The 22162-nt window shown below is 39.8% G+C and overlaps 2 protein-coding genes across 14 annotated transcripts in view; one reads left to right on the plus strand and one right to left on the minus strand.

Annotated features, from left to right (window-relative positions):
• The first annotated feature begins 5992 nt into the window (after positions 1-5992).
• Positions 5993-14787, plus strand: PARP2 (poly(ADP-ribose) polymerase 2). 3 transcript variants are annotated; one of them, XM_060619071.3, is made up of 16 exons: positions 5993-6135; positions 7105-7266; positions 7558-7619; positions 8224-8274; positions 8483-8579; positions 8989-9064; positions 9696-9798; positions 10778-10937; positions 11197-11335; positions 12643-12706; positions 12785-12919; positions 13190-13317; positions 13472-13571; positions 13936-14034; positions 14275-14399; positions 14518-14787. In XM_060619071.3, the coding sequence occupies exons 1-16, from the start codon at positions 6093-6095 to the stop codon at positions 14675-14677; spliced, it is 1704 nt and encodes a 567-aa protein (XP_060475054.3). In that variant the 5' UTR covers positions 5993-6092; the 3' UTR covers positions 14678-14787. The 3 variants fall into 3 exon arrangements, with proteins under 3 accessions (XP_060475054.3, XP_060475053.3, XP_060475055.3); XM_060619070.3 differs by having other exon boundaries at positions 5994-6135; positions 7558-7628; XM_060619072.3 differs by having other exon boundaries at positions 5995-6123; positions 7558-7628.
• Positions 14788-14891: 104 nt separating this feature from the next.
• Positions 14892-22162, minus strand: part of TEP1 (telomerase associated protein 1) — a 44530-nt gene continuing 37259 nt past the window's right edge. For 6 of the 11 annotated variants that reach the window (XM_060619056.3, XM_060619062.3, XM_060619064.3 and 3 more), the window contains 5 exons: positions 22022-22118; positions 21003-21108; positions 20692-20897; positions 20484-20588; positions 19811-20030 (listed from right to left, as the gene is read on the minus strand). In XM_060619056.3, the coding sequence (XP_060475039.3) occupies positions 19908-20030; positions 20484-20588; positions 20692-20897; positions 21003-21108; positions 22022-22118 (637 nt within the window). In that variant the 3' untranslated portion in view covers positions 19811-19907. Of the gene's footprint in view, positions 15210-16007; positions 18715-19810; positions 20031-20483; positions 20589-20691; positions 20898-21002; positions 21109-22021; positions 22119-22162 lie in introns of those variants that run through there. The other 5 variants (XM_078448420.2, XM_078448421.2, XM_078448424.2 and 2 more) reach the window with 5 other exon arrangements.

Consider the following 22162-nt stretch of genomic DNA (forward strand, 5'->3'; position numbering starts at 1 on the left):
TTTCCTCCTTTAGAGTAGCAAATGAAAATCTCTATTTCAAGGTGCAGGACAGCGATATTCTGAGACATTTCACATAAATTGTGATAGTTTCCAAGACATTTTCTAGCTGCACAATCTGGAATAAATTTCTTAAACTCTCTGAGACTCAATTTTCTCCTCTGTACCATGGGGAAAGTAATACCTACCTCCCTAACATATATACAAATATATGAAAGAGTCTAACAAAATGACTGGTCATAGTACATGGTCAATTCATGTTCTCCTTCCTTCCTTGCTCATCCTTCATTCTTATATAGAGAGGAAATGAAAAAGTAAGTAACTGCTTGCATGACTTTACTTATAAACTTCTATTTGTTTACACATCATACAATTCTTTCAAGATATAAGAAATCAATGGAAATTAGTTTTTGCTCCTAAATTCTGTGATTACAGACCTACACTCACTCATAATTTCCTGCTTCTTAAAGTAACAAGATTACATTGCAGATTTTCTTCTTCTCCAGTGAGCGATATTAGCAGATCATTTTGGAACCCCAGAAAGATGAGTATAAGGCTCTCTGAAATCACTGTGGAAAAAAAAAAACTACTTTAGTAAAGAACTTTAGAATACCAAGATGACATATAAAGGCAGAGATGCACGGACCCTACGTGTTTCAAGGGTGGATAGGAAAGGCTGCCCAGTCTCTAAAGTGAATTCAGGAGAAGGGAATGCTCCTCCCTGAAGCCCTAAGTATTTTTAGAGAATTCTGGGGAAGAGAGAGGCTTGTTGTTCTTAGTAAGGCACTGGGAAACAACAATCTCCCCATCCTCCACACACACTCTAAATTTGTGGAAGAGTTCATGTCAGTTACATATCTATAGTTACCAAATGATATAAAGAATATACAGTATCACAGATTTAGCCTATTATCCCAATTCCTGCTGTACCATTATAAACAAAAACAAAAGCAAAAGAAAGCAAACAAGTTTCCCCCCAAATCACCCTTTTTCAGAAACCTCCTTTCTCAGCTCCCTCTGTAGTCACCTCTGTGGCAGCTACTCTGTTCATCTCTTTTGCTCCACTTAAGATTTCTCTTCATCTCTTCCCCACTTCCATTCTTCCATAGGATATATTTTACAAGAAGTTCTTGACCTTGAGACACTCCCGGGTCTCTTTGCTGTAATCACAATCCTTCACCAGGCTTTTCAGCTGGTTCCTTCCTTCTTCTCTGGACCTATAATTCCTTCCCCTTCCCACTTTATCCCATCAGTAGCCCTGCCGATACGTCTTCTCTTTCTTCCCCATTGGTCAGGCTCTGCGGGTCTTCTGAAACCTTGCTACTATTTCATTTCCCAAAAGTCGAACAAATTTATGATGCCACAGCAATATGAATATTGCTGGCATGTCCATGGAAAGCATACAAAAAATATCTTAACAATTACAAGTCCGAGCAGTAAACTCACACTTACATTGTGCAAATACGACTGTTAAAATTTTTTATCCTTCTTTTTCCACTTTCTTTTCCTCCTTCTCTCTCTTCCTCTTCACTTTTCTTCTGCTCCTGCTATTTCTCCCTATATATTTTATAGATTCTGGGATTTCAGAAATTTTTTTAGATACTACTTCTATACCTTCTCAGAACCCAAATAAAGAAAATAAAATCATACTTATTTGTAGATTGTTTCAGCCATTTGAGGTTTGCATGATCTTATGTACGAACTAAAAGATTCTTATCTGGACATGGGAACTAGTTACCCAGTCCAGTGGGATACAAACCTAAACTTGTCATTAGGAAGAGTCCTTTTCTATTTTAAAGAAGTATCTGTTTAATCTTGGGTATCATAAATCCATTTTTCACACACTTTACTTTTTGAAATATGTAGACTTCCCCCGAAATTATGTACCTTTTATGTCTAGCTTGATTAATCAAAGTTTTCCTGTCATTATGACATGATAAAAAATGTAAATAGATCTTAGGAATATCACATTATAATCAGTAATACTACCTAAAATATTCACTTACCAGGATATGAAGTCTTGATTTGCAGTTGGCCCTTCTCTTTAATTACAGTTGTCTTGACTAATTCATCCTTTTTTTCCATCATTTTTTCCTTAATGTATCTTCAATGTAATATGACAATTTTAAGTGCACAGAAAACTAGAGAAAAGAATATGATGGACATCTCTACATAGATTACGTACATTTAACAATTGTGTGTATTGTACAATATTTGCTTCATTTGATTATTTTGGTTGAAGTATTTCAAAGCAAATTCCAGATATCATGACATTTCACCCCTAATTCATTTTTTAAAGGAACTTTTTAAAAATCATAGCTACAATACCATTACCACATCTATATAAATAATCCCCTAAAATCATCTAATATTCAGTTCATATCTGCATACCCTCTTGCTCCCAAAAGGATTTTTATTGTTGGCTTGTTTGAACCAGCATCCAAATACCAAACACTGCCTTTGGTTGTTATGCCTGAAAAGTCTCTTTTAATTTAGAACAGTGCCAATCTTATTCTTTTTTTCTTATAACAATAACTTGAAGAGAACAGGACGATTGTCCTGTAGAATACTAATACCAATACTTTGCATTTTTATGCCATATGAGCCTGAAAAATTTTTCCATGTCCTTGCTTTTCATATTTGCAGTTTATTCATATCTTTTGTCAGTTATCCACAGAAAATTTTGTTTCTCTTATGACTATTAGATAGCTCTTTATGTGTTAAGTACATTGAATTCAAATTTTAAACACTGTAGCTTTCCATTAGGCATTTTCTAAAATTCTTTCATTTTCTTTTTTAAGAATCAATAGGCAAATGTATTATTTTCCTCTGTTTTCTTGTTTTGTTTAAGACCTAAGAAAATTTTCATTCACCACACATTTGTTAAATAGTTTCTTCTAGTTATCAATGATATGTTTTAATACTGTTTTGGTTATGTTTACTTTGTGTCTGACTATAAAAAGTTATATCTTCAGGGCATCTGGGTGGCTCATTCGGTTGGGCTTCCGACTTCGGCTCAGGGCATGATCTCATGGTTCATGGGTTCAAGCCCCGCATTGGGCTCTGTGCTCACAGCTTGGAGTCTGGAGCCTGCTTGGGATTCTGTGTCTCTTTCTCTCTCTGTCCTTCCCCTATTCGTGCTCTGTTTCTCTCTGTCTCTTAAAAATAAATAAACATTAAAAAAATTTTTTAAAAAGTTATATCTTCAAAATATATCTCAGTAATTCTCACTCTGACTACCATAAAAAATAACAACTAAGAGAAGAAAAACTAAAAATAAAAATAAATTTTTAAAAATGTGGGGGGTATGGTAATTACTACCAAGAAACTTGACCAATACAATAGTCTAGTAGATAAAAATAAATTTTGGAGTTACGTAGTAGATCTGACCTGCCTCTTATGAACTGGGTGTTACGAGCTAAATTGTGATCCTGCCTCCCAAATGCATATGTTTTAAACCCTCCCACGAGCTCAGAATGTGACTGTATTTGGAGATAGGACCTTTAAAGAAGTAATTAAGGTAAAACAGGTCATATGAGTGGGCCTTCATCCAGCATCACCAGTGTCCTTTTAAGAAGATGAGATTAGCACATAGACACAGAGGGAGGATAGTGATTGGGAAGACAGGGAAGAAGACAGCCATCTACAATCCAAGGAGAAAAGCCTTAGAAGAAACCTACACTGTAGACACCTTTATCTTGGATTTCTAGCTTCCAGAATTCAGAAAATAAACGTCTGTTGTTTGAGCCACCCAGTGTGTGAGCTAGCTATGGCAGCCCTAGCAAACAAATAGACTGTGTGAGCTTGAATAAATTACTTAAAATGTTCTAAAGCTCAAATTCTTTAGCCATAAAATGGGGACAAAAACAATACCTACCCTGTAGGGTTGTTGTGAAAATTAATGTATGTAAAGCTCATAGCATAGTAAGCACCAAATAAATTCTAGCTTTTATTATTTTGAAGATTAAATGAGATTATGCACGTTAAAGCACTTTACTCAGTGTCTAGTACACAAAGAAAGCTCTGCTGAGTATTAGCTAGTTTTAATAAATTTTCCATTTTTAGTACATTTTCCTATCTCCAAACTAATGCCTTTTAGACCAGTCTAGCTTATTTGTGCTATAATTAAGTTAGATGCAACAGATTTTGACCTACCAACGAAAGAAATTAACCAAACCAATCCCATCCAACAAGCATTTGTTGAGCATCTACATTTTGTTAGATTTATTCCCAAATACTTAATACTTTGATGTTATATTAAATACTATCATTTCTTAAAAATTCTATTTCTATTTGTTTGAAGTTCTGTTATAAAAATGCAATTTATTCTTACAGGTTATTTTCTATCAGCCTTGTTAAACTTTCCTATTGAGTTAAAAATTTTATCCTGTAGTTTCTTCTGGATTGTTTATATTCACAATCAAACCACATGCAAACAATGAGAATTTTGTTTTCTTTTTTCTAAATTTTATGTGTTTTGATGAACAAAATTCTTTAATTTTAATATAATTAAATGCATTAATATTTTCTCTTATACTCAGTGACTTTTGTCTTAAGAAACCCCTTCCTTACCTCAAGATCTAAAAGATATTTGTGTGTATTTTCTGCCTAAGAGTTTTCAAGTTTTATTTTTGAATATTAGTCCTTAACCCATCTGTCGTTCATACACAGACACGCAGTAGGACAAAATATAATTTCTAGCCTAGCTTGCTGTGGAAACTAGCTGCCTCTCCGGCTGATCTCATACCACGCTTCCTTTTGCACTCATTGTTTCAGCCATTTTTCTCCCCTGTTCACTTTGTGATTCTCCAATACAGCTCAACTCCTGTCATGGCCTCAGTGATGAGTTCCAAAGTTTACTCTCCCATTAGAACTTCCTTCCATTGTAGCTGTACTTTTGCTTCTGCTTGTGTGATCACTTGATTAATATCTGCCCGCAGCTACACTGTGAACTCCATGAAGACACGAGTTCTATCTTGGCCAAACTATTCTCTATCTTGACCAAACTATTGTAACCCCCAAACCCAGTAAGGTCCCCAATAAATATTTGTTGAAGTAATGAATATATAAATATCTCTGTATCTATACATATAATGAAAATCACCAACACCAGGGTTGCCAGGTGTTATCGGTAAGAATAAATACCCTCACATTCAGAGCGTCTGGGATGGGGGGCAGGGATCTGAAGTCTGTTATGCTTGTTAGGTGCACTGCCCTCACCCTCTGTGGGGCGGTGGCACCCAAATATCTGAGAACTCCTAATGTCATCACCAAGTACCTTTGTAAAAGCCAAATGACCAGGTTTCTCCGGTCTTCAAAGTCTCCCTAGATCATTAGCATTCCCATAGCTCCCCTGACCCTTGTATCCCCCTTTCTTCCCCTAGACAAAGTCAACTTTCTGAAGCTTTCACTACTCAAACTTCCACTATTAGAGCTTTCTATTCTAGCATTTCCACTATTAGAGCTTTCTATTCTAGGATTTGTAATTGTAACTTTCTCCTTGTCCCGCTTTATTTTTTTCAAAAGGAGGACGGGGGAGAGTAGTCTGAATTGGGTTATGAGGCCCCCCCCGTTGGGGGGTACCTCACCTCAGCCATTGAACTCACTTCGCTGGCCGTGAGTCTTTTCCAAGCTCCGGCTAAGGAGGCATCCGCCAGGCCCCTCCTCGAGGGCGGGGTCCATGGCATCTCCTGCCCAGTCTGCCCTCGCGCGGAGCCCCGTTCTCTGGGAACTCACCTCCCCGAACCTCAGGGAGGACCCTGTTAGGGCCGCTTTTGGCCCTAGTCTCAGACCTTCCCAGGGGACATGGGGTAGAGTGACTTAAGGCACTCAGCGCGTAGCCCCACCGATGAGCTTCCCTCCGCCCTATGGGAAAGGGTGGCTCCGCCGAGCATTTATAAGACTCCCATACCTAAAGACATTTCTCAGTTATGGTGACTTCCCACAACGCACAGCAACATGCAAATATCGAGGGGTGTACCGCCCCTGTCCTTTGTAGACGTCTTCTCTCCAGGACGCACGCGCGCTGTATTCCCGCCTTGTGACTAGGCGGGCGATTCCTGGGAGAGGGTTGATGACGCCCAAGTTCTGGCTTCATGGCGGCCCGGCGGCGGGGAACTCGCAGCGGTAGGGCACGAGGTTCGGAGCACGTTGTAGGGGGCTAATGCTGGAGGGGCGGGGAGTCTGAAGGGAACGGGGCCCTCTGCCCTAGCCCCTCCCCTTCCGTCGCCCTTTGACCCGCCCTTAGCTATCAAGCTAGTTTAGGTGTAAAACTTTTAAAATTTCGGTTCTCAGACCTTTTTGGATTACAGAATTATGAGAAGGGCTTGCTTGTAGACATCTAATAACTAACAGTGCCAGCACTATTTTAAACACCTAATGTCCAATTAAAAAAAATTGAGGTGCATCATTATGTATCACTAAGAAAGGAAAAATGCTTCCAACTAAAACGTGATTCATTGCTTATATGTCATCCACTGTAGGATGCATACCAGTTTCAGAGATAGTAAAATTCAGGTTTTAGAACTGATGAGCCATCATACTCTCTGTGTATTATGTTTTTAAGTGCGTAAGTCCATCCTACAAATTATATACTATTTTTGTTATCCTCTGGATTTTACAGTGGGGGCAACTAAAGTACAAAGAGATGAAATAACTTCTACAGGGTTTCACAGCCAGAAGAGACAGGGCTAGGCTCTAAGCTAGAGACAAACTCCAGAGCACTCTACTAACCATAATCTCATACCACCTTAGTTTGAGGATAGGTGTTGAGAAAGTTTGGGGGCACGAATAAATAGAGATAAGCAGGCTATGAGACTCTTGCCTTAGGCTATGAGCTCACAAGAGCCCGTGGGGCTCCATTTTAATTTAATTTAATTTAATTTAATTTAAGTTTAGTTTAGTTTATTATTTGGCTAGAATAGCAGTTTAGGAAGTGATTTCTAGACTATTATCAAGAATAGTGGTTTGCAGGTATTATTTCTTTGTAAATTTACAAAACCATCTTGAGCCATTTCTTTAAAAAGATGATGTTTTTTCAAACTAGGGTCGTGTTCATTGGGTACTCATTCTTTCTTTTGGTTCTTTGCCCATTCTTTGTGCCCATAGCTTCTGTAGCATTAAACAAAGCTGGAAGAGTTAATAATAGCAACGTAGCTACAGAAGACTGGCCTCCTGCAAAGAAAACTCGAAGATGCGAAAGGCAGGGGGTAAAGAAGGAGCCTGTGACTGAAGGAAAGACCAATAATGACAGGACAGAAGATAAGCAAGGTCAGCTTCAAATGGTAGGCCAGGGAGGCTAGCAAGAGTGTCTATGGGAGGCTGCGGGTGAGGGATGTCTTGTTCTTTCAACTCTTCTTCCTTTCTCAGAGATATAATTAATATTCTATCCTTTGGGTGTAGTACTCATCTACTTTCTCGGAATCTTCAGTTTCATGTAGTTTAAACAGCTTGAGAACTGGGCAGATCAGGGTTGCTTGGGAAGGGCAAAGTTAATTATGACATGATAGCTATTTTCGATCCTCATGTAAGTAGCTGTAGTCTGTATCTGTCTTTCCTCAGAGTCTGTGAAGACTTTGCTGTTAAAGGGAAAAGCTCCTGTGGACCCGGAGTGCACAGCCAAAGTGGGGAAGGTGAGAGACTCCTCTGCGCATTGGTTTCTCAGAAAGCAGTTTTTCATTTGTTACTTGGATTCTTGTCCAGAACACTGCTAGGATTCATTTTAGGAGTCCTTTCCCAAATACTGCTTGTGATTAATTTTCTCTAAGGCTAAGAGATGGAAGTGGTGGAGTTTGGGGATAATAATCAGGGTATTTCTAAATTCTGGGGTTGTCATCAGCTTCCCACACCTCATTCTCTTTCTCAGTTAGAAAATTATACCATTATCAAGGAAGAACCATCTCTGTTCTAATGAGAAACTGCCCTGGTATGGCATGAGTTACTGATAAATGTGAAAAGGTTGTGAAGAATACAGAAAAAAGGCTTCCTTTGGAGGTTTTAACTGTCAGAATCATTTGTTTTTCTGTAATTACAAAAAAAGCAACGTGTTTTCATTATAGGAATAACAGGTTATGGGGAGAAGAACATACTTTGGCATTTCTTTCCTTGGAAGATGGCTGTTGGCAGTGCTGGAGAATGACATCTTGAGGCAGAAGAAAATTTAGTGTCACTTAGGATCTCATTAGGGCTGAGACTATACTGATGTCAATTTTTTCCTTCTCTCTCTAGGCCCATGTGTACTGTGAAGGGAAGGATGTCTATGATGTCATGCTAAATCAGGTAAAGGGAGGAGCCATTCTATTTATGGCAATTCTTCTTGATAATTACTGATGACAGTGTCCCAATGCCCAGATCTTTCATTCTGAAGTCCCTTATATTAGCCTTTTCCTTATAGCAATAACTGGTACCTGTGACCACGGAAGAGTCATCGGTTTATTGGCTTCCATTTGTAAACCTCTCTCTTATGTTCATATTTCTCTCATCATAGACTAATCTTCAGTTCAACAACAACAAGTACTATTTGATTCAGCTCTTAGAAGATGATGCCCAGAGGCACTTCAGTGTTTGGATGAGATGGGGCCGGGGTAATGACTTTTATTATGGATCTTCTGATTGGTCATTCAGAAACCGTGAAGCGGCTTAGTGAGTAACCAAAAGATCCCCTGGGTTTCAATTGGTAGAATGGAGGCTCTGTAACCTGGGAGGGGCTTGCAAATGGAATAGCAAGCATCCTCATTGGAAAAACCTAGGGCAGCCTATTGAGGCTGGGAGTGTCCTGCAGTTGGTCTGCTAATGCTGCTCAGGGACTGTGGCAGTTAGCAGGTAACTAGTATCAACAGGATCAGCTTCCTGGATCCATTCACCTTTCCTTCTCCCCTTCCTGCCCATTTGTCACATGATAAGCAGGGAGACCTTAGAGAGCTGGCTTGTTTCGAGAGAGAACTCTTCTTGGATTGGCAGGAAACCATCTTATGTGTGGCACTTACTTTGCAGTGGGGAAAATGGGGCAGCACAGCTTGGTGGCTTGTTCAGGGGACCTCAACAAAGCCAAGGAAATCTTTCAGAAGAAGTGAGTACCAAAAAAATACTATTCTTCTTGGATGTGTCTTCTTTAAGAATTTTATAGGAAGTGTGATTTGGCCTCACTGTTAATGTATTTCCACTGTGACATTCTGTGACTGAAACACCAAACTGCCTCTTTAGTTAGTGATTATATCACCTAATGTTGAAATTGACTAAAAATAGAAGAATCTAATATAATTAGCACATGACCAACAATTAAGGAAACTTGGGAAACCCAAGTGGGTAGGATGAGAATATTGCAGCTAGAGTTTTAAAAATTCTTTCACTATGATGTGGATGCAGAGCTTTCTGGAGTCTCTGAGAATCTTTCAGAGACAGGGAGCAGATAGGGATCTTTTGTCTAAAATCTCAATGGCTTATGTGGTATTTTGGGGCCTTTAAGAAGCTCAAGGACCCTTTTTTCCCATTTTTTTGTTCCCTTTGTCTCCAGAGCTTTTCTTTCTATTCAGGATCCTAATTTAGAGTCCAGATTTGTGAGAACTTGGGTATAAAAGAGTTCTAAGAAGTTTGGGGGTTGGGGGGAGACATAGTTTGGAGATGTTCTAAGGAAACAATTATAAGCCCATTCCTAGTAGACCCTTATTTGTAAGATATTCTCACCATCATGGATTCTACAGATTCCTTGACAAAACAAAAAACAATTGGGAGGATCGTAAGAAGTTTAAGAAGGTGCCTGGAAAATATGATATGCTAGAAATGGACTATGCCACCAATGCACAGGTAAACCGACTACACATTTGGGGAGAAAACTGCTTCCTTTTAACCAAGGTGAAGTCTAACAGAATGGCTTAGATCAGGTCCTAGACTAGAACAGACCAGGGTGTCTTGAGTCTTGCTGTTCACCACCTAACTGAAGATAACAGTTACCTCAGGGATAACTTTCACGGATCTTTGTAATCTTAAAGGGACTATAGAATGAAGATAGAAAATGCTGTCTAGTCTCTACTGTCTAGTATGGTTCTTATAAAATCTTAGGTCCTGAAGTTTAATGTATGGATCCAGAGAGGAGTAATATATAGTCACAGTGATGAAACTGCATTTAAAGTTGTCTTCACTTTTGGGGCGCCTGGGTGGCTCAGTCGGTTAAGCGGCCGACTTCGGCTCAGGTCATGGTCTCGCGGTCCGTGAGTTCGAGCCCCGCGTCAGGCTCTGTGCTGACAGCTCGGAGCCTGGAGCCTGTTTCAGATTCTGTGTCTCCCTCTCTCTGACCCTCCCCCATTCATGCTCTGTCTCTCTCTGTCTCAAAAATAAATAAACGTTAAAAAAAAAAATTAAAAAAAAATAAAGTTGTCTTCACTTTTGGTTATATACTACCAGTATATACCATACCAATAAAGAAAATAATAATAATTTTGACAAATTGAGTTGCAACCAGGATGCTGAAAACTGTTACATACAGTATCTGAAAAATGTAAAAGTCTTAGTCATTTTAAGATGAGAAGATCTGAGACATAGTAGCTGTCTTTACATACTTACCAGCATATTAGGAGAGCCTTTTAGACTTATTCTGAGTGTTTAACTATGGGAGGCAGATGTAGGAGTCACACTGAGTACTCTAACTACATTAATAATGGAATGAACCTGTGGTCTAGCAAAGGCTGATTGATGTTCACCTGCCAGGAATATTGTAGAGCCATCCCTTGTAGGGACCTCAAAATAGATACTTTCATATTTTTCTTTTCTTTTTTTTTGGCTGTAGAATGAAGAGAAAACAAAAAAGGAATCTCTTAAATCCCCCTTGAAACCAGAATCGCAGCTAGATCTCCGTGTACAGGAGCTGATAGAGTTGATCTGTAATGTCCAGGCCATGGAAGAGATGATGGTAGAAATGAAATATGATACCAAGAAAGCCCCTCTCGGTAGGACTTCAGATTCTATCCTACATTCCCTCTCTATATTTCCTAGTTCCTTTCATGGAAAATTTAGTCACCTTCATGATTTAAAGCTTGCTGATAGTATGAATGAAGAACAGGAGATCTGGGGTAAGAGGTAGTATGAGGGGAGAGAAGCTGTTTCGAAAGTTGAGTGGTGAGAGTCTTTGTTGGGTAGGCATGTGAATACAGTTTACAGGGTAAGACTCCACCTGTGGCATCTGATGCTCTTTGGCTGGGCCTACAGGGAAGCTGACAGCGGCACAAATCAAGGCAGGCTACCAGTCTCTTAAGAAGATTGAGGATTGTATTCGGGCTGGCCAGCATGGACGAGCTCTCCTGGAAGCATGCAATGAATTCTACACAAGGATCCCACATGACTTTGGGTAAAGCCTGTGCTGTTACTTCTCTTTGGTCTTCTACCTAACCATATACCCTATATCACTCAGCAGCAACTATAATTTTTTTAATCTTTCATTTCTAATGAAATGATCATCTTGGATAAACACAGAGCCAAAATAATTTAGAGATAGCCTATTTAGTCGGCTTACAAGTTTGGAATGCAAACTCCTGACCTGATTACAACCATATTTTCTGACCAAATGGAAGTTACCCAAGAGAATATGGGTCTAGCTATCTAACCAACAAGTAAAATACCTTCAGACATATAACTCCCTAATTCAAATGATTGTAGGTATAATACATTTTATCTTTGTTGATGCTATATTCTGGTGTTGATTCTGTTTTTATTCCTTTCATTGCTTTATAGAGCTCTGTGACCTAAAAATAACCTTAAGTGGTCAACAGGTCTACTTCTGCTTCTAGACAGGACTATATCCAAATTATTCTTTATGGATATTGATATAAAGATTCATCTATTATTTAAAAAAATATGGGAAATAACAAGTGTTGGAAAAGATGTGGAGAAAAGGGAACTCTCATACACTGTTGGTAGAATTGTAAATTAGCACAGCCACTATGGAAAACAGTATGGAGATTCCTCAAAATACTAAGAATAGAACTACTATATGGACCAGCTATTCCACCTCTGGATATTTATCTGAAGAGTATGAAAACATCAATTTGAAAAGATATGTGCATCCCTGTGTTCATTGCAGCATTATTTACAATAGCCAAGATATGGAAACAACCTAAGTATCTATTGACAGATGAATGGATAACAATGTGGTATATTTATACAATGGAATACTACTCAGCCATAAAAAACAATGAAATCTTGCCATTTGCCACAACATGAATGGATGGATCATGAGACTGTTATGCTAAGCAAAATAAGTCTACAGAGAAAGACAAATACCATGTGATTTCACTAATGTGGAATCTAAAAAAAACAAAACAAAAACTAATTCACAGATACAGAGAACCAGACAGAGGAAGGTGGTTGGGGGTGGGCGAAATGGGTGAAGGAGGTCAACAGTATGGTGACGGATGGTAACTGGACTTGGGATCACTTTGTAGTGTATACAGATATCAAGGTTATGTACATAACCTCTCTTCATATATTTATATATTTGGAACCTCTCTTTATATATATACAGATTCTCCCTTGCGTGGAAAACCCCAGTTTTTTATACTTATTTTCTAAAGGACCTATCTTTAGTCTGTTACTTTCAGTCACGTGCCTTCGGTCACACATCAGAGAACTGATTATGAATTATATCTCTGTTCTTAGACTCCGTACCCCTCCATTAATCCGGACAGAAAAAGAGCTGTCAGACAAAGTACAACTACTAGAGGTGAGACATGTGTAGATTGGGAAGCATTAACTCTGTTCCCAAGTTCCTACACATTGATCCTGCGTCTCATCTTGCCAGGCTTTGGGAGACATTGAAATTGCCATTAAGCTTGTGAAGATGGAGCTGCAAAGCCCAGAACACCCATTGGACCAGCACTATAGGAAACTACATTGTGCCTTGCACCCTCTAGACCATGAAAGTTATGAGTTCAAAGTAAGAAAAATGATCATGTATTTTCCTGCCTTTAAGACCCATCCCCCTAACCCCACTGTTCTCTGAGTGCTTCTGGTTAAGAGCAAACTTTTACATAGAGCAGAGTTTTTGTGTACCAGGAACTGGGGAAAGTACAGCTCTCTCACTGCCTTGTGAGACCATTAGGGAGCAGGAAGTCTGCCGGTTTTTACCAGAAGCCCCAAGGTTCTTCAGCTCAGTCTGGTCTCTTGTACAGTCCGTATCAGCCATTTCTTTCATTTTTTTTCACAGGTGATTTCCCAGTACCTACAGTCTACTCATGCTCCCACACACAGGGACTATACCATGACCTTGCTGGATGTTTTTGAAGTAGAGAAGGAGGGTGAAAAAGAAGCCTTCAGAGAGGACCTTCATAACAGGTCTGAGTTTAGCTTTGGGTTTGGGAAAACATTCCCTTGCCTGAAGTGTGGTTATGGGACCTCTGGAAAATGGCAGAAAATGGCTTTTTTGTGCTTATGGCCTATCCCTGCTGGAGAGCAATAGAGGGCAATAATAGTAATGGCTTTTCCCTAGGATGCTGTTGTGGCATGGTTCCAGACTTACTAACTGGGTGGGAATCCTGAGCCATGGGCTTCGAATTGCCCCACCTGAGGCTCCCATCACAGGTTACATGGTGAGTAGAAATTGAATCCTGGAAGGAAGCTCAGGGTAAAGGATAACAATAATTTTCGCAGTCCTTTTTTTTCTCTTGTATTTCTAGATTAGGATTCTTCCCAAGAATTAAAACAGCTCACTAAAAACCCTAACATTTCTTACCTTTTCCCTCTTCCTTTAAATTCCTAAAGATATCCCATCTACCCCCTCAGAAAGAGAGACTCACCAATACATCTGCCTTCTCTGGAACAGAACTGCAAGGAGAAACGGAGAAGGGTCTATATAGTGTTTAAGATAATGGCAACATAGGGTCACTGGTATAGGCCTCCTTTCTAACACAGTGGGTTAAGCAGCTGACCTTCATGGCTGTTGATATATTTCAGTTTGGGAAAGGAATCTACTTTGCCGACATGTCTTCTAAGAGTGCCAATTACTGCTTTGCTTCTCGTGTGAAGGATACTGGACTGCTGCTTTTATCAGAGGTGAGATGAACATATTTATGATCTCTAGTTTGTTATGAGTTCCTATTTTTCCAAAGAGAACAGTTTGACTCCGGAACCAGGAGGTATACCTGGGAGAACCTGAGAGGGGACCAAGGGCAATTTTCATTCTGTTCCTCTGCAGGAGTAGGGGAAGAAAGTACTGATGGGATTTTCTGTTTGGCCTTAGAGCCATCCACTTCTCAGTAGGATGTGGGTGTTAAAAGATCTTTTGCTTTGCAGGTAGCTCTAGGTCAGTGTAATGAGCTACTAGAGGCCAATCCTGAGGCAGAAAGATTACTTCAGGGCAAACATAGCACCAAGGGACTGGGCAAGATGGCTCCCAGTCCTGCCTCCTTCATCACTCTGTAAGTATTCAGTCTAGAGGGCCAGAAGTCTCCTTTTGGTCAGATAAGACTCTCTACTTTCTGTATTCCAACTTTTGACACTGACGCCGATGTTGACACACTTTCTTCTACTTGGCAGGAATGGGAGTACAGTACCCTTAGGACCAGCAAGTGACACAGGAATTCTGAATCCAGAGGGTTATACCCTCAACTACAATGAATTCATTGTCTATAGCCCCAACCAGGTCCGCATGCGATACCTTCTAAAGGTACGGTTTAATTTCCTGCAGCTGTGGTGAATGTCAATAGTAAATAACCCGGATAAGATGTGATCTTCAAACAAGAAAATGTGTAGTGTTGTACTTTTGACTTTTCTGATATTTTATGTAATAAAAATAGCACAAATCTACCATTGGCTTCTTTGGGCTCAACTTCTCCAAATACCTGTTTCTTCTCACATTCGTACTTCTTCATTTTCAGGACAGAAAGTACCCATTGCTCTATGTATCCCACAGCTAGCTACAAATTACTCAGGATCCTGTTTCTTCACAGAAGAATAGCTTCTGTGCATTGACGATGCTAATGGATAGTGATGTTTTTCCCCCACTTAATTCAATTTTTATGCAAACTGAAGTTTGTTGGGTATTCTTACAAGAAGGGTAGAGACAACAGAGGCCAAATTGTTCCCTTGTTCCCATCCAAATCTTCTAACTTGACTTTTTCCCCCATTTACCAACTGCAGACCAGGTCTCCCACCACTTATCTTAGGATTCAGCAGATGTCCAAAAATCTGGAAGCACTTAGAGGACTTGTCACTAAGCCTAAATACATCTCAGGGAGGAAAGGAGAGAATAGAATGAATTTTGACATACCCTGTTCCATTTAAGAAGTACCAAAGTCCAGGTCAGATCCAAAGACTTCCTGATTATTTGTAAACACATGCAACACAGACACACACACACACACAAACACAGACAAAACCATACTTCACTAGATAAAAGTGAAGGTTATTTAAATGAAAACAGTAGCCTGTAACTTTTTAGAGATCAGATTACCAGTCAAAATTTAAAATGTACATACCCTTTGACCTAAAAACCACAGATCTGCATGTTTGTATAGATGATGTCAGTGTAGCGTTGTTCTATGTAAAAAAAGATCCCTAGTTAAATATATTCACTCATTGAAATACTGTGCTGCTATTAAAACTAGACTACACACTTCCCCAAAAAGTAAAAGAGAGTATTTCCCAACTCATTCAATGAGGTAACATGAAACCAAAACCAGATAAAGTTATCACCAGGAAAGAAAACTATAGATCAACTTCCCTTAAGAGTATAGATGCGCAATAAAATGCTACCGAGCCTAAACCAGTAACAAAAAGGATGATACACCATGATGAAGTGAGATTTATCAAAGGAATGCAAAGTTGGTTCAACATATGCAAATCTATCAGGGTAGGACAAAAGTCACATGACGATCTCATGAGATACAGAAAAGGCATTTGGCAAAATCCAACACCCTTTCATGATAAACATTCAGCAAAGACTGGAAAGGAATTTTTAAAAAAAATTTTTTTTAATGTTTATTTTTGAGAGAGAGGTTGAGACAGACCATGAGTGGGGGAGGGGCAGAGGGAGAGGGAGACAGAATCTGAAGCAGGCTCCAGGCTGATCTGACAGCACAGAGCCCAACGTGCGGCTCGAATTCATGAACTGCAAGATCATGACCTGAGCCAGTTGGACACTTAACCAACTAAGCCACCCAGGCACCCCTTCAAAAAAAATTTTTTTTAAGTGATCAAAATTAACATCACCAGTAAGAAGTCATGTTGATAACATGTGCTTCAGATATGATATAACAAGAAGGACATATCATATCTTTTATTCTTCCCTTAAATCCACAATCTTAGTTCACTCATGAAAAAACATGAGACAAAACCAAACTGAAAGACATTCTACGAAACACTGAACCAGTATTCTTCAAAAGTGTCAAGGTTATAGAAAGACTGAAAAACTCACAATTGGCGGAGACTAAGGAGACAGGATGAGTAAATGCAATGTATTCTGGACTATAGAAAATGGGAAATCTAAATGTGGCTATGGAAGTTGTTAGTGTTAGAGGAAGCTTGGTGAAAAGTATATAGGAATACTCTTCTGGAAATCTTAAATGATTTAAAAAAAAAAAAAGGATTAAGAGCCATTTTACTGGAAAAACACCAATGCCAATAGGTTCTTTAGGGGTATAACTGTGTATCTGGTTCCTGGTTCTCCCCAGTACGAGATAGGATGATACCTCTCTCCCTTTTGACAGTGGGTAGGGCTATGTGACTTGCTTTGCTCACATTTACAAAATATGAGTGGAAGTGATGTGTATTATTTCTAGACTGAAGACTTAGAGCCCACAGATTTTGTTTGTTTGGTTGGTTTTTGCCACATTTCCTTTTTCCTGCCTTTGCAGTCACTGAAAATTTAAGCGTGAGCAAAGTAGAGCAGAATCGCTCATGAATCCTTGCTGTGGCATGAGAAGAAATAAATCTTTGTTATTTTAAGCTGTTGAGATTCTGGAGTTGTTACCATAGCATAACCTCACTATCCTAACTGACAGAAAACACATCCATTTTCCCGGACGGAAAGATAAGGTATTTGAAAGAATATCAGCTCCACATATATAAGTTTTTTGAAAACTGAAGAATTTGGCCCAGATTTCATCTGACCAATTAAATAAATACCAGTAATGAAGACATTTTTGAGGAAGAGTAACAAGGTAATACTTGCACTATTGGGTCAGTAAAAGAACAGTCAAGCTAGACTTACTGAACACTTAGCACATCAAATGTTTCACCCACCGCGACTCATCTAATTCTTACAATATCCCCAAGAAGTAGGTCCCATTATTGTTCCTATTTAATAGACAGGGAAAGGGAGGCATGGAGATTTGAACTCAGGCAGGCTTTTTCCAAGTTCATGCTTTTAGCCACTTGGGTACCGGGTTTCTCTTAAATAGTGTTTCTCAAACTTTCTGTGATGAAGGACCAATTGTTTCTTTGTTTTAATTTCTGGTCTGTCATGGAACAATACTTTCATAAAATTTAATAAAAATGAGGAACTAGGAAAATGAAGTGAAAAGCATACGAACTACAAGCTTCAGTTTTTATTATTAAATTTGTCAGATATATAAGATTACTGTTCAAATTTCTATAACAATTTCTAAATGCTTACTCTCAATTTCTGTACTTACTGTGAACCACTAATAATTTGTAGACTGGCAGGGCACCTGGGTGGCTTAGTCAGTTAAGCGCCAGACTTCAGCTCAGGTCATGATCTCACGGTTTGTGAGTTTGAGCCCTGCGTTGGGCTGAGCCTGGAGCCTGCTTCGGATTCTGTCTCTGCCCCTCCCCCACTCATTCTCTGTCTCTCTCAAATATAAAAAATAAAACAAAAAATAATAATAATAATGATTTGTGGACCGGCACTAGTTTACAAACTAAACTTTAAGTAGCTCTGCTCTCGATTTGAAAACAGATTGTGAATAGATAGGTAGAAACATGTATAAAAATTTGGTATATGAAAAATATATTTTTGTGGATGGGTAGGAGAAGACTGCTCTGATGTCCTATGATCCCACAATCCAATAGCTATAATTGTGGAACTCATCCAGATACTAGGAGACACTGAATTTCTTCTTAATGATAAGAACTCAGAAGATGTTTAAACTAAAACCTCAACTCCCTTGGGCACATACTTACTTTTACCTAGAGTCTCTTCTTATTGTCACTCATAGCAAGTATACTCTGACCTTGCCAGATACAAGGTCTACAAGATAAAATAGGTAGAAAAACCCCTTCAAGGAGGCCTGGCCAACAAGGCTGAGTCTATTGAGCAAAGGTCAAGTTAGCCTTTTAATTTTCTTTATCTCCATTCCTCTAGCCTTCGGTGGGGTGCTTTTGTAGAATTTTTAAGCATGGAAGACAGACATCTAGGGCTTCCTCCTGTCCTTGGCCCATGCTTTCAGAGGAGGAAAAGGCCAAAGATTGAAATCAGCAACTTTTAGGATGATGCCATGCCATGGATCTCTAGCGTTTCTAGGTAGTATTATAAATCATAAATTTCAAAAAACCTTCATTTGGACTTCTAGTCACAAGGTGTATGGAGGAGGTGGTCTTGAAAGTATTTTTAGAGTCCTTGCATGAGGCACATGAGAAAAGACAGAAGCATGACCTATGATTAAGACATCAGCTGATGGCATTTCTTATGTCTTTATCCTCTGGCTGAGGGAGACCATGAGGCATTGGTAGAGGTAAGGAAAAAGTCCCTCAGGTGATTTCTCCATGTAAAACCTAGAATCAAGGTGCAATGAGAACAAAACTCAGTACCCCTCAACTCCCCAAATCCACAAAACTCATTTCTAGGTCAGAGTGCAGTGGTATTTCTTTAAGAGAACCTTACCAACCAGGACAAAATCTTGGCTTCTCATATACAAGTCCTTGAATTCTTGGGACATAGATCTTTAACCTTTCCCTAACCCTTAGAAAGGGCCTCAGGGAACTTCCTCTCCCATAAGATAGAATTACAGGAAAATAAGGTTCTAGAGCTTAGAAGGATCACAGTCCCTGGTGAGTCCATTGGTATAATTATTCTACCTTTTCATTTGTTTTAATCTGTGTGAACTTCAATTTGAGAGATACACTTTTGTGATTTCTTCCAAGAATGCAAATTACTATATTGACAAATGTATGTAAGTCAAATGGCTGCTGCTGCTCTGTCAGAGGGTGTGAAAACCAGAAGTCTCGTTGTAGTTTCAGTGGCCTGGCTTTTCATCTCTTAGCTGGGTAGGTAGTTCTGCATAGAAGACACCGTTTCTATGAGTGGAGCCTAATGTTCTCTCTAAATGCCCTAACTGGGCACTTTCAACTCACTCTTCCTTCTTTTATGCTTTCTTCTTTTAGTTTTTTTTAATGTTTTATTTATTTATTTATTTATTTATTTATTTATTTATTTATTTAGGGAGAGAGAGAGAGAATCCCAAGTACACCCCGCATTATCAATGTAGAGCCTGACACAGGGCTCGATCTCATGAACCGTGAGATCATGACCTCAGCTGAAATCAAGAGTCAGATGCTTACCCAACTGAGCCACTCAGGCACCCCTCTTATTCTTTGTTGACTAAGTGAGAGGTCTTCAGCTCTCTGTTCACACTAAGTGCTGTGCAACATCACTCATCCTTCCTACTGGCAGGAATGGTATCTTAGGATCCTGGGGTTAGCAAATGATAGAAGATTTCTAAAGCCTGGTTTCAAAGAATGTCTACTATAGATTTGGTTCTTTTTCTTGCAGTTCTAATAAGAATTAATGTTAAATCAGAAAAAAAAAAAAAACATTAGAACTCCCATATTCTTGGTCCACATCCACTTCAGAGCATAGGCAAGACTGCACTTGAGGTTTTCTGACACTTTATTTTTAAAACTTAATCAAGAAAGTAGCCACTGGTATCTTCAGGCTTTGCATCTCTAGCACAGTGGTGTCTCTGCCTTCATTCCCAGGACAGAAAGTACACATTGCCCTGTGTGTCTCCCACTGCGAGCTCCAGGGTGGAGTTAGGGCCCAGCCAAGGTTCCAGGCAGCTCACAGCCCCTTCGCATTGGAACAGGCCCAGCTACAACGGGGAACAGAAAAGGGGGAGATAAGGGCTACAAGCCTAGGGCCTCCTTACTAACTTGTTTATCTCTCACATTCATGCCTTAAAAAAATTTTTTTTTAATGTTTATTTTTGAGAGAGAGAGAGAGACAGAGTACAAGCAGGGTAGGGGCAGAGAGAGAGGAAGACACAGAATCCAAAGCAGGCTCCAGGCTCTGAGCTGTCAACAGAGAGCCTGACGTGGGGCTCAAACTCACAAACAGTGAGATCATGACCTGAGCTGAAGTCAGATGCCTAGATGACTGAGCCACTCTGGTGCCCCTCACATTAATGCCTTTAATCTGGAAACAGGTCAGTTGCACGTCATAGCAAAGACAGAAGAAACCAGATTTTTGATCTTTTGTACACTCTTTGCCTAAGTTTCCTCTCTTGTGACATCCTTTAGCCCTTCTTACACATATATGCACTTACCAGTTGCATACTGGGTCTCTCCCACAGCTTAACATCTCTGTCCTTTGAGGCTGTCACCAGCAGCCCTGGCAGCACATGGAGAGCCGTGACAGAGCCCGAGTGAATCTTGGAGGGAAAGGAGAAGCGGTATGGTGAGCTGTTAGGAAGCATCAGTCTGTCAGACCTAGAGCCTCCTTCCCTCTATTTGTGATCCTTCCCTCAAACTCACCTTTCTACGCTGCTGTGTCTTTAGCTGTGGGGGCGGTGACCAGCTATCTATGCTGTCATTCATAGATGGCTCTGTCCCTGGAGTTGGAGTTTCAGGCATTTCTGCTTCTTTCTGCCAGATGTCACCTGTGTCCCATTCTCCTTCCTGGGTGCATTTGGCGAGTTTCAATAGCATCCCATCAGAACTGGCACACAAATATGACGACTCTGCCATTTCAAGGGCAGAGGTTAGAGCTAGGTTTCCAGCCTTGAAGGACCTACCATCCCCCACAAGGCATCTCCAGACTCCTTCAGTCCACTCATCACACTCACCAGATTCAGGTTTGGCCTGAGTTACTAACACTAGGGTCCCATTTGGATTCTCCAAGGTCAGATCAAAGTTCAGGCTCTGTTCAAACTCTCCTGATTCCTTTTGCCTCTGTGAAAGGATGGCTCATTTTGTTTAGCCTACTTGCACTTGACCCTATCCAGCCAAAGCAACTCTTTTCAGCTCTGGGCTGTTGAGAACTTTTCTTAACTGTAATTTAGATGCAGTAAAGCATATGAATCTTACATGTATGTCTGAATGAACTTTTACACATGTACACATCCATGTAATCACTGCTCAGATCAAACTGCGGAACATTTCCATCACCCTGGAAACTTGCCTTCACGTCCCTTCCCTGTCAATGCCAGAGCACCCCCACCCCCTGTGCTAACAACATTCTGAGTTATCACTGTAAATTACTTCTGCTTGTTCTTTAACTTCATTTGAATGAAATCATGGAGCATGTACCCTTTTGTGTCTGCCCTCTTTCACCCCATGTACTGTCTATAAGATATGTCTGTTTTGTTCCAGATATTAGTACTTGCAGTGGCAAGGCAAGAGAGACATTAAAAAATGCAATTAAGAAAACTCCTATGTTGATGGTTTCCCATGATCTTTTTAAAACTAGAATCCTTTTTTGTATCAAAAAAACCTCATAGGAAAGCCGAAACCCACTATAGAATGCTCCAGTTGAAGGAAGAGAAGGGAATTTAGAACCAATGCCTTTCCCTTCCTCTTATCCTCAATCATGGTCCCAAGGTTTTAAAAATATTGGTCCTGGGGGGCACCTGTTGAGCATCTGACTTTGGCTCAGGTCAGAATCTCGCAGTTCGTGAGTTCAAGCCCCACATTGGACCCTATCAGCCTGTCAGGGCAGAGCCTGCTTCAGATCCTCTATCCCTCCTCTCTCTGCCCCTCCCTCACTTGCGCCCTCCCCAAAATAAACAAATATTAAAATATATATGTATATATATATTGGCCCTGGACAAATGCTCATTTTAATACATACTCAAATAGGACTTACAATGAAATAAAGAACTCCAGAGTTCCCTAGCTGTAGGACAAACACACCATAGTCTTGATGGGTAGACAACATAATAGGATATTCTGTAAAGCCGCTCCTGGTTTATAAGAAAGAAAGAAGGCAGACCCATGAACATCTCTC

Source organism: Panthera onca, chromosome B3, assembly GCF_046562875.1.
Source record: "Panthera onca isolate mPanOnc1 chromosome B3, mPanOnc1 haplotype 2, whole genome shotgun sequence".
In the NCBI taxonomy this organism is placed as follows: domain Eukaryota; kingdom Metazoa; phylum Chordata; class Mammalia; order Carnivora; family Felidae; genus Panthera; species Panthera onca.

Bases quoted from the DNA above. Each gene is read 5' to 3' on its own strand.
- PARP2 (XM_060619070.3), top strand. From the start codon at position 6,093: ATGGCGGCCCGGCGGCGGGGAACTCGCAGCGGTAGGGCACGAG. The intron at 13,318-13,471 runs GTCTGAGTTTAG...GCTTTTCCCTAG, and splicing joins AGAGAGGACCTTCATAACAG to GATGCTGTTGTGGCATGGTT. The intron at 14,035-14,274 runs GTGAGATGAACA...TTTGCTTTGCAG, and splicing joins GACTGCTGCTTTTATCAGAG to GTAGCTCTAGGTCAGTGTAA.